At 42.1% G+C, this 12,030-nt stretch overlaps 1 protein-coding gene across 4 annotated transcripts in view; it reads right to left on the bottom strand.

Annotated features, from left to right (window-relative positions):
• Positions 1-12,030, bottom strand: part of FAM184B (family with sequence similarity 184 member B) — an 81,703-nt gene that overhangs the window by 13,529 nt on the left and 56,144 nt on the right. For all 4 annotated transcript variants that reach the window (XM_008174144.4, XM_042855436.2, XM_042855437.2 and 1 more), the window contains exons 8-11: positions 9,117-9,223; positions 8,305-8,437; positions 7,085-7,297; positions 5,282-5,435 (exon numbers count right to left, since the gene is read on the bottom strand). In XM_008174144.4, the coding sequence (XP_008172366.1) occupies positions 5,282-5,435; positions 7,085-7,297; positions 8,305-8,437; positions 9,117-9,223 (607 nt within the window). The remainder of the gene's footprint in view (positions 1-5,281; positions 5,436-7,084; positions 7,298-8,304; positions 8,438-9,116; positions 9,224-12,030) is intronic.

Here is a 12,030-nt window from a genome sequence, read left to right as displayed (position 1 = left end):
TTCTCTTTTAAACCCCGTTATAGTCCTAGCCTTCACAACCTCCTCAGGTAAGGCGTTCCACAGGTTGACTGAGCACTGTGTGAAGAAGAACTTCCTTTTATTTGTTTTAAATCTGCTGCCCATTAATTTCATTTGGTGGCCCCTAGTTCTTGTATTATGGGAACAAGTAAATAATTTTTCCTTATTCACTTTCTCCACACCACTCATGATTTTATATACCTCTATCATATCCCCCCTTAGTCTCCTCTTTTCCAAGCTGAAAAGTCCTAGCCTCTTTAATCTCTCCTCATATGGGACCCATTCCAAACTCCTAATCATCCCTCTTATCCCATGACAACTTAATTTACGTAAGAGCCTTTGGTGAGGGACCTTGTCAAAGGCTTTCTGGAAATCTAAGTACACTATGTCCACTAGATCCCCCTTGTCCACATGTTTGTTGACCCCCTTCAAAGAACTCTAATAGATTAGTAAGACATGATTTCCCTTTACAGAAACCATGTTGACTTTTGCCCAACAATTTATATTCTTCTATGTGTCTGACAATTTTATTCTTTACTATTGTTTCAACTAATTTGCCCGGTACTGACGTTAGACTTACCGGTCTGTAATTGCCGGGATAACCTCTAGAGCCCTTTTTAAATATTGGCGTTACATTAGCTATCTTCCAGTCATTGGGTATAAAAGCTGATTTAAAGGACAGCTTACAAACCATAGTTAATAGTTCCGCAATTTCACATTTGAGTTCTTTCAGAACTCTTGGCCATCTGGTCCCGGGTGACTTGTTACTGTTAAGTTTATCAATTAATTCCAAAATCTCCTCTAGTGACACTCCTCAGATTTGTCACCTACAAAGGACGGCTCAGGTTTGGTAATCTCCCTAACATCCTCAGCCGTGAAGACTGAAGCAAATAATTCATTTAGTTACTCCGCAATGACTTTATCATCGTTAAGTGCTCCTTTTGTATCTCAATCGTGCAGGGGCCCCACTGGTTCTTTAACAGGCTTCCTGCTTCTGATGAACTTAAAAAACATTTTGTTATTACCTTTTGAGTTTTTGGCTAGCTGTTCTTCAAACTCCTTTTTGGCTTTTCTTATTACATTTTTACACTTAATTCGGCAGTGTTTATGCTCCTTTCTATTTACCTCACTAGGCTTTGACTTCCACTTTTTAAAAGATGCCTTTTTATCTCTCACTGCTTTTTTTACATGGTTGTTAAGCCATGGTGGCTCTTGTTTAGTTCTTTTACTGTGTTTTTAATTTGGAGTATACATTTAAGTTGGGCCTCTATTATGGTGTCTTTGAAAAGTGTCCATGCAGCTTGCAGGCATTTCACTCTAGTCACTGTACCTTTTAATTTCTGTTTAACTAACCTCCTCATTTTTTGCATAGTTCCTTTTTGAAATTAAATGCCACAGTGTTGGGCTGCTGAGGTGTTCTTCCCACCACAGGAATGTTAAATGTTATTATATTATGGTCACTATTTCCAAGCCGTCCAGTTATAGTTACCTCTTGGACCAGATCCTGTGCTCCACTCAGGACTAAATCGAGAGTTGCCTCTCCCCTTGTGGGTTCCCATACCAGCTGCTCCAAGAAGTCATTTAAAGTATCGAGAAATTTTGTCTCTGCATTTCATCCTGAGGTGACATGTACCCAATCAATATGGAGATAATTGAAATCCCCCACTATTATTGAGTTCTTTATTTTGATAGCCTCTCTAATCTCCTTAGCATTTCATCATCACTATCACTGTCCTGGTCAGGTGGTCGATAATAGATCCCTATTGTTATATTCTTATTAGAGCATGGAATTACTATCCATAGAGAGTCTATGGAACATGTGGATTCATTTAAGATTTTTACTTAATTTGATTCTACATTTTCTTTCATATATAGTGCCACTCCCCTCACCTCCCACACGACCTGTTCTGTCCTTCCGATATATTTTATACCCCGGAATGATTGTGTCCCATTGATTGTCCCCACTCCACCAGGTTTCTGTGATGCCTATTATATCAATATCCTCCTTTAACACGAGGCACTTTAGTTCACCCATTTTATTATTTAGATTTCTAGCATTTGTGTACAAGCACTTTAAAAACTTGTCACTGTTTATTTGTCTGCCCTTTTCTGATGTGTCAGATTCTTTTTTATGTGACTGTTTCTCGTCTGATCTGGCCCATACTTTATCTTCTCCCATCCTCTCTTCCTGACTAAAACTTAGAGAATCTCTATCAATAGACTCTCCTCTAAGAGAAGTCTCCGTCCGATCCACGTGCTCCTCTGCAACAATCGGCTAAAGTACCCCCCATGCTCTGTACAAGAGGAGCCTGTTGGGCCTGGTGGCATAAGTCATCTTTTAAATAATAACCACAGGTTATTGTGCTTCCACAACAAGACCTTAATGCCAGAATCAGTGGGTAACGTTCTATAACAGGAGTGGGCGAACTTTTTGGCCGGAGGGCCACATCGGGGTTGCAAAACTATATGGAGGGCGGGATAGGGAAGGCTGTGCCTCCCCAAACAGCCTGGCCCCTTTCCCACCCACTTCTTGCCCCCTGACTGCCCCCCTCAAAATCCCTGACCCATCCAACCCCCCCTGCTCCTTGTCCCCTGACCACCCCCTCCCGGGACCCCCTGCCCCTAACTGCCCACCCCCCCGGGACATCACCGCCATCCAACCTCCCCTTTTCCCTGTCCCTGACTGTCCCGACCCCTTTCCACGCCCCCAACCCCTGACAGGCCCCCCAGGACTCCCACGCCTATCCAACCTCCCCCTGCTCCCTGTCCCCTGACTGCCCCCCCCAGAACCCCTGACCCATCCAACCCCCCCTGCTCCATGTCCCCTGACTTCCCCAACCACTATCCACACCCCGACCTCTGACAGGCCCCCCGTTACTCCCATGCCTATCCAGCCCCCCCCGTTCCCCATTCCCTGACACACACACCCAGAACCTCTGCCCCATCCAACCGCTCCCTGTCCCCTGACTGCTCCCCAATATCCCCCCACTCCCTGCCCCCTTACCATGCCGGAGCCAGCCACGCCGCCGTGCTGCCCAGCAGGAGCGGCAGGCCAGAGCCCTGGCAGCGCAGCGAGCTAAGGCTGTGGGGGGCAGCAGGGGAGGGGCCATGGTTTAGCCTCCCCAGCTGGGAGCTCAGGGGCCGGGCAGGATGGTCCCGCAGGCCGGATGTGGCCTGCAGGCCGTAGTTTGCCCACCTCTGTTCTATAACCTTTGTTATGCAGCAGTTCAGACTGATGATCATGGTGGTCTCTTCTGGCCTTAAAACTCTATGAATGCACCTGCCCAGTCCCCTTTATGTAATACCGGTGGTGCACAGAGGATTGTAAAGGAGCCCCACATGTAGTAGGAGCAGTATAGGGCTGACGTAAATGGCTCTATACCAACCATAGTCCCTGGCATAGGAGGCATAGTGGGACCAGACTGGGGAGGGGGGGGGGAAGGGGGAAGCAGATCAGAGCAGGAGCAGACATACTGTATCGCTGAGCTCTACAGGAATTCTGGTCTGCACCACAGCCAACTCAAATCACTCAAAATCCTTAAAATCAATGGTGTTGCATTAGTGGGTAGAATTTGGCCTATTCTTTATTTTACTTCATATTGGAGAGGTACATTAAGAGATATTTCTGTGTACAGTGCACTAAAATAAAGTCAACCAGCATGTAAATCTATGAACAGTTCTCTAAAATATGAGAGGTGTTTATACAGAATGTATTATTGTCATGATTAGTTTTTAGGGTACCCTGGAAAGTAAATGAAATATTAATCTTTTAACCTCAAATTGCCTAAAGCTTAAACTTACATTTGATTTTATTTTTCCAGCTGTGGTTGCAGGGGATGGTATCTTTAAGAATATTCATATAATTCTTTTTTTCAACAAGAAAGCCCCTTTAATAGTGAGCTGGAATAGTCTGGAATACTTCCTAGGGAATGGTAAAGATGGATCCTTTTTCTTTGAATTTAACACCTCCTTAGTAACCAAATTAGAATCTCACATAAGGTTCTTACACACATTTCTGACTTCCCACCTTCTCTTTTCTGTACAGCCAGCTACCAACATCAAGTGAAAAGCTGATTTTCTAACACCACTTTTTTTTTCATATTTCTGCAAATGAATAAGTAGTTTTTAACTTCACACAGGCTTGGTTCCTCTTTTTGGCCCTTGTTCAGCAAAGCCTGTGCTTAACTCCTAGCATGTGAGTACTCCTACAGGCTTCACTTTTTCTGCTCCTCTTCTTTCACCTCTGAGTGAGATTCGTCACTTTACAGAGGGCCAGCAGGAGACCTGTGCATCACTTTGTCCCACCTGTAGAGTGTCCATTTCTTAATGGCTTTAGGCTACTAGTTAGTTATTGTTAAATGGGTCTAAATAATTGTATTATACAATGAAATATATTGATTTTTTCTTATTATTTCACATGACAAACAACTTAATGGTAATTAAAATAGTGTGCTCCCCACAAGTATTGCTTTTCTAAAAGTAAAAATGATAACATTTGCATCATTCAGCTTCACTTTTCCCCCACTTTCTTGCCAGGTGAAAAAAACCTCCAAACACTTAACTTATGACCCAGTACCAGGTAAATCACACTGGCTAGAAACAATCAAGACTGAAGCAATCGCAAAAGAAAAGACTAAAGTGTAATCAGGAGTGTTCAGATTTTACTCAAGTGAGGGCTATGCTGGCAATTTGCCATGAACCTGGGGGCTGACCGGATGTCCCGATTTTATAGAGACAGTCTCGATTTTGGGGTTTTTTTCTTATATAGGCATCTATTATCCTTCACCCCGTCCCGATTTTTCACACTTGCCCTCTGGTCACCCTACGGGGAATGTGCTTAATTTGCAGAAAGGGGCTCAAATGAAGCCTCTTAGCTTTAAGGTGTTGTGCAAAGAGACCACAGGTCCCAGCACGCAATGCTGCATCTAGACCTGAGCATTTTAGGCTGAGATATTTGCAGATCACAGACAGTATGATGAAGGCTGCCATTGGCAGCATCATAGAACTCAGTGGGACACACTTGTCCCATGGCTGATCATTCCTGATGTAAAAGAAACAAAGGAAATCCCACAAATTTCCAGCTATCGTTACTGATTTACTAGGAGCTAAGTTAACAATAAGAATGTATGGTTAAAACTTTGGGAAATACAGCAGGAGCTGACAAAGAGCTGGGTTTGCAGGGCATGGAATCCATGGAATGACCAGAGCATTTCTCAAATTATAATAAAGTAGGAAGCTCTGTGTGACACGTGGCTCATTATACCTATCAATGCAGCTTGCTGTTTTTGTATCCGTTCAAGTTCACCCTGTAATTCTTTCTTTGCCTTCTCTTCCAAAGCCTGTACTTCCAATCTGTGAGACTGATGTTGGATTTTGATGCTGTCATCATATTTTTTCTTCAAATGTTCTTCTGCCTCCTGCAAGCAAGATAAATATATGTAGGGCCTAATTCACCACTTTGCTACTCCAGCTTTAATGCAAGGTGAATCAGACCCTTCATATGCACAGCATATTTAATTTGCAACGTCACCAAATGTTGATATTTCATCAACACAAGATTAGCAGAAGACTCAAGAAAAAATAAAACCAAGCAACAAAGGAACAGAAGAAGTTTTCCAGACTTCTTATAGTAGAATTTGAGAGGTTCTCAATGTTTGTATCAACTATGAAACACAAATGTTGAAGACTGTACTATTAGTCATTAGAAAGGTAATTTTTCTTCAGCTTCCAGTAAGGCCTCATCATTATTGATTATTAGTATATATTGGCCAAAACTTACAGTCCTTACTTGGTCCATACTTGGACAAAAAAAACATGCCCTTGTCAGTGAAATTTTGATTGAGTCTATCCTGCAGTATATGGCACTATGTGATTGGGACATTCTGAGGGCCTAATGCTCCCCTAAATTAGATCTGTACCACCTGACTGACTTCATTGTGGTTTTCCAAGTGTCCAAGGCAGAATCTGTAAACAAATGGTCTAAGTTAAATTCCTCCTGGGATGGTTATACCATGTATAGTAGAACCTCAGAGTTACGAACACCAGAGTTACGAACTGACTGGTCAGCCACACACCTCATTTAGAACTGGAAATACGCAATCAGGCAGTAGCAGAGACAAAAAAAAAAAGCAAATACCGAACAGTACTGTGTTAAACATAAACTACTAAAAATATAGAGGGAAAGTTTAAAAAAAAATTGACGAAGTTAGGAAACTGTTTCTGTGCTTGTTTCATTTAAATTAAGATGGTTAAAAGCAGCATTTTTCTTCTACATAGTAAGTTTCAAAGCTGTATTAAGTTCATGTTCAGTTGTAAACTTTTGAAAGAACTACCAATAATGTTTTGTTCAGAGTTATGAACATTTCAGAGTTACAAACAACCTCCATTCCCAAAGTGTTTGTAACTCTGAGGTTTTACTCTATAACTAGAAAAGCTAATTTACCACCGGTGTGCAATATGGATATGAAGTCAATGTCACAATTACATGGATATTTTAAAATTTACCTTTTTCTTGAATGGAAACCTCCCTTTAGGACAATACACAGTATGAACTTTGATTATTATTTTGTCAATGAAGTAAATCTACATAAACATTTAAAAGCAGTGGTTTTTACACTTGTATAATTGATTTTTTTACACTTTCTTTAATTTGTACACATTATTATAATAATCAGTTTATTATATTGTAAATTAGTATTCTATGTAGTTATGGATGAACCTGAAAAAGTCAGAGTCCTATTAACAATATGCTTAAAATATATATTTCTTAGGAATTTCCTCTTATTTTTGAGGCCAGGCTCAGATAATTTCTATAAAAACATTTCATTCACAGTGTGATCTATATTCAAGCACTGACATAAAGAAATAAAGCACAACAGCAGGGCCGTGAGCAATCAGAACAGCAGGGTAGCCTGTTACTTGAAATAATATTGACCCATCTTTAGGATAACTGGAAATACCTTAATTTAGAGAATCATCTCTCAGCTTATAGTTACCCTAAGATGATTTAAGTCTGAACCAAGTAAGAAAATAAAAATAAACAGCACCAATGTCAGTACAAAACTACCTTGAGTTCCTGATTTTTGCTTTTCTCTAGCATTTGTAGAGCTCTCTGATGTGATGCCTCCAGCTGTGCTTTAACAGTCTGGCTTTGTTGAATGGTGTCTTGAAGATCCTGCAAAAGCTTCTCTTTCTCTTTGCTGGACTGTAGCGTCTGCTCCTTCAGAGATTCTTTGAAGTTATTTGCTTGTTGGTCTAAAGTTTGCTTCAGCTGAACAACCTTCAACAATGGTACAATTACTAGGCTGTGGTTAGCTGTTAGCCTCATCAATTATTATTTGTATTACTACAGCACCTACAAACCCTAGTCAGGACCCCACTGTGCTATGTACTGTACAAACCACTGCATTCAGCTGCTTCACAGCATCAAACAGACTCATCTGAAGAAAGTGTGTTCAGTTTTACTATATTTTATGAACATGTGATGCTCTATGAAAACAACAGGACATTCATTTCCTGGTGGGAGAGAGCCCCTTATTTCTCTCAACGATGATCCTGCTGGTTTATCTAGCTCTGAAAATCATGGCCAGCTTGCAGAATGGTGGATGCCACAGAACACCTTGAGGATGGAGGTGTTAGACTGGTGGAAAATGGAGCAATTCTGCGGGCTCTGCAGGGATGCTAATACCTTCCCAGAAAGAATATAATGAAACACTACCATCCTTTTCCCATCAACCGTCTGGTTAGACTGCATCAAGTAATTTACTAAAAAAATAAAGCATCAGAGCTTTGATCTCTTATCTTCCCAAATCATCTCCCACTCATGTGGGTAGCCCATTGTCCAGGCTGCATAATAATGAAGGGCACAATTCAAAGAGCAGGTTCAAGAGCACAGTTAATTGAGTGGCATTTGAGTTGTGACATTGAAGGGTCCACTGACAAAATGGTAGATGAAGAGTTTAGTGTAAAACTCCCATTAGTGGTAATGGGAGTTCTGTGCATCACATCCTAGACTTATGTTGTGTGATTTCCCTCTCTCACCCTAACGAATAATACAGGAGAAATAATATTTACCATATGAGTAACTAGAATTACAGCTTTCTCTTTTGGGGGCAATGGGGCATTTATTGTATGCTCATTCCCCTTTTTTTTTATTGCTACATTTTCTAAATAACTAGCAACAGATTTTTCCGAAAAGCTACCATGACAAAATTCACTGCTGCAGATGTCTCACAAGCCAAGGAGCACATCTACTATGTAATGTCACTAAGAGTTTTGTCACTGTACCTGAGCTTGTAAATCCGTCTTTTGGTTGTGCCATTCCTCCTGCAAAACCTTTGCTTCTTTTGCCTTCTCTTTCTGTAAAGAAGTAAGAGACGGCTGCCTGTCTTCCCTTCTGGGGACACGTGCATTTTCCAGCCTTAAAGAAACAGAGCTCATGTTGTTAAAGGGAGAGCCTCGCAGGCCAACAAATCCGTATCCCTGTAATTTACTTAATGTGATAAACACATTTCCAGACTGGTCATATTATTGCCTTTCTCCATACTACTGAATGCTCATTTTACTCTTCTTCGTGTGGTCTGGGTTTTCTCTGTTTACATCAGCTAATTACAAGTACTTGTCAAGTGGAAAAGCTTTATTAGCTGCTTATAGTCTAAAGTTGCTTTGCACTCGTGGCACTCATTCATGTCTGCAATGGCCAGAGGGAGGTGCTAATGAGCAATGCAAGGCCACCCCCTCACTCCACACAACAGCTTCCATGCAGAGTTTCTCCCAGGGTCTCACTGTGCTCCCTCTCCCTAGGTGCTTAGTCCTTCCTGCCAGGGCTGAGCATGCCTGCTGCCCTTCTCCAGAGGCTGAGCTCTTTCCCACTGGATTTACTTGACCTCTCCCCATTCCCAGACACACACGGCCCATCCCTGAAGTACTCAGTGTGCCCTTATCCTTCCCAGGTTCAGCACACAACCGCCCCAAGCCTCTGAAGGGATGTAGCTCCCAGGGTCTCAGGACACTCCCCTCTACTGTCTCCATTAACATACTCCAAGTAAAACCTAAATTCCAAGTCACTTTATAACTGGAGCCCTCTGATTGCACTGTACCGTGGCTTGGCTTCATTTCTGGTCCCTGTCTGTGCTCTTAAGGGCTCTTGGCCTTTGCCCCTTTCTCTCTGCGGTTTAGACCTGTCTTTCTGCTGCAGAAACGGATCCTGGGATTAAAAGAAAAAGGCAAGTATGAAGCTTCCTGTTAGAGACACTTTCAGTTTAAACATAAGCTCTTTATTTCTATTGTAAAGTTACTTTAATTCGCTATTTGTAATTTTTTTTTTCAAATTTATTTTCTCTGCAAAACAATCAATGGAGGACAGGAAGGAACTTTGCATATAAATGGCAGGGCTGGTAGTGGCGGGGCTGGTATTGTTTACGGCTTTGAGTAAAATAAAAGCAGGGTAGTTTTTGTTCCTTTGTATGTGATGATCACATGAAGCATGTGGTAATGAATCTGCTATGGCTGTGAATTGGCAACACTGGGGACAAAACTCAGAACCTGCTGTTCCAGCAACACAGGTCTCTAGCACCTGAGGCATATCTCTCCCCTAGTTAAGTATCAGAGGGGTAGCCGTGTTAGTCTGAATCTGTAAAAAGCAACAGAGGGTCCTGTGGCACCTTTAAGACTAACAGAAGTATTGGGAGCATAAGCTTTCGTGGGTAAGAACCTCACTTCTTCAGATGCAAGTAATGGAAATTTCCAGAGGCAGGTATAAATCAGTATGGAGATAACGAGGTTAGTTCAATCAGGGAGGGTGAGGTGCTCTGCTAGCAGTTGAGGTGTGAACACCAAGGGAGGAGAAACTGCTTCTGTAGTTGGATAGCCATTCACAGTCTTTGTTTAATCCTGATCTGATGGTGTCAAATTTGCAAATGAACTGGAGCTCAGCAGTTTCTCTTTGGAGTCTGGTCGTGAAGTTTTTTTGCTGTAAGATGGCTACCTTTACATCTGCTATTGTGTGGCCAGGGAGGTTGAAGTGTTCTCCTACAGGTTTTTGTGTATTGCCATTTCTGATATCTGACTTGTGTCCATTTATCCTCTTGTGTAGTGACTGTCCAGTTTGGCCAATGTACATAGCAGAGGGGCATTGCTGGCACACGATGGCATATATAACATTGGTGGACGTGCAGGTGAATGAGCCGGTGATGTTGTAGCTGATCTGGTTAGGTCCTGTGATGGTGTTGCTGGTGTAGATATGTGGACAGAGTTGGCATCGAGGTTTGTTGCATGGGTTGGTTCCTGAGTTAGAGTTGTTATGGTGCGGTGCGTGGTTGCTGGTGAGAATATGCTTAAAGTTGGCGAGTTGTCTATGGGCAAGGACTGGCCTGCCTCCCAAGGTCTGTGAAAGTGAGGGATCATTGTCCAGGATGGGTTGTAGATCACTGATGATGCGTTGGAGAGGTTTAAGCTGAGGACTGTAGGTGATGGCCAGTGGAGTTCTGTTGGTTTCTTTTTTGGGCTTGTCTTGTAGCAGGAGGCTTCTGGGTACTAGAACTAGGTTCTCCCCTAGTTAGATATTTTATGTCCTATATAGGCCAGTCACAAGAGGGACTAAGTCTGGCATTCCATTCAGTTCATGGATACAGCATTGGTGCTCATAAGTGCAAACCAGAACACTGTATTCCCTCCACTTAGGTACTGTTGTCCTGGAGTGTATGAGGCTCACAGGAGCTCAAATCCACCATTCAGGCACCAGTTGCCTATAAATGTGTGGCTGCTTGGCACACAACTATTGCATCTGATTCTCCTTTGGGCTTTAACAGGGCAAGGGTGAGAGAAGAATATATAATATAGTGGCTTGTGTTAATTTGTCCCACTGTCCTTGCTGGATATATTATCAATTCTGATCATATATTTGCTCCCCTCCCCCCCCCCCCCCCCCCCGAGTTGCTGTCTCACAAAGGCCTGAAGTCCTAGCAGTACTACAGATGGTGGGGATACTCTTTTAGCTCAAGCAGTAGAAGTCCACGTTTTGGATTGCGATCACTGATGCTGCATGTGTAGTAGTTTAGCTGGGGAACATGGCCATTTGTGTCCATGGCTGCATTACAGTGTTTGTACTTAAGACACAATAGAAGGCTGCAAGGAGCAGTAAGCCTTACTAAAAAAAAAGCTCTCTAGCAGGGCTGCCAAGGACAGAAAGCTTATCTAACAGGGAAATTGAATCAACCCTGATGATTTTTATATATATCAGACTTCCCTACTCACCATTCATTACATGCATAGAGAAAGTTGGAAACAAATTCAAGTCTCTGATGTGTGGCCAGATCTCTACCATTGCCACATCTTTCAAATATTCATCGTGCGAGGCTGGGGGATGTGTGGATTAGATCAGGGGCTGGATGTGGATATTGGAGCTTTTCACATAGTTTGACAGGTCAAATCAAGCTGCGGTCAGTAGCGAAAGAAAGTTACAATCTGACAGTCTATATGAACCAGTGGGGTGGCCTATGCAAAGTCAGGTGGTAGACTGTCTAGTGTCTAACGGACAGGTGCACACATCACAAAAAAAAAATCACACAATAATAGTTATACCGAGACTTGTTACTTAATGTATATAGAAACTAAACTAGTTCCATCTAGTGTCCTTGTGCCATTATGGCAAGAAGCACAAGTTGTATGTGTGCAGTTAAAATCACTCTGGCAGAAATAATCACTGTGCATTTAGTTAATCTACGGTACATTTAGTGCCATCTACAGGCAAAATGATATAAAAGCTATTCTGAGCAGACTAAAAAAGACTGATAGGAATAAGCATTCAGGTTCATTTACCCCAGTAAAATATGTACTCATTAGGATCAAATGTAAATTTAATGCACCACATCAAAGGATACGTCTGTCTGTTCATTTGTAAGCAGAAGTAAAAACAGCATTCATAATGTGAGCAGATAAAGAGCGTAGTCCAAAAAAACACCTTTTGACATAAGAGATTCCACATCACAAAGTCTGACTAAAAATAGAATACTT

This window comes from Chrysemys picta, chromosome 5 (assembly GCF_011386835.1).
Source record: "Chrysemys picta bellii isolate R12L10 chromosome 5, ASM1138683v2, whole genome shotgun sequence".
NCBI lineage: Eukaryota > Metazoa > Chordata > Testudines > Emydidae > Chrysemys > Chrysemys picta.
The sequence above is the reverse complement of the archived record's forward strand: the minus strand, read 5'-3'. Positions and strand labels throughout refer to the sequence as shown.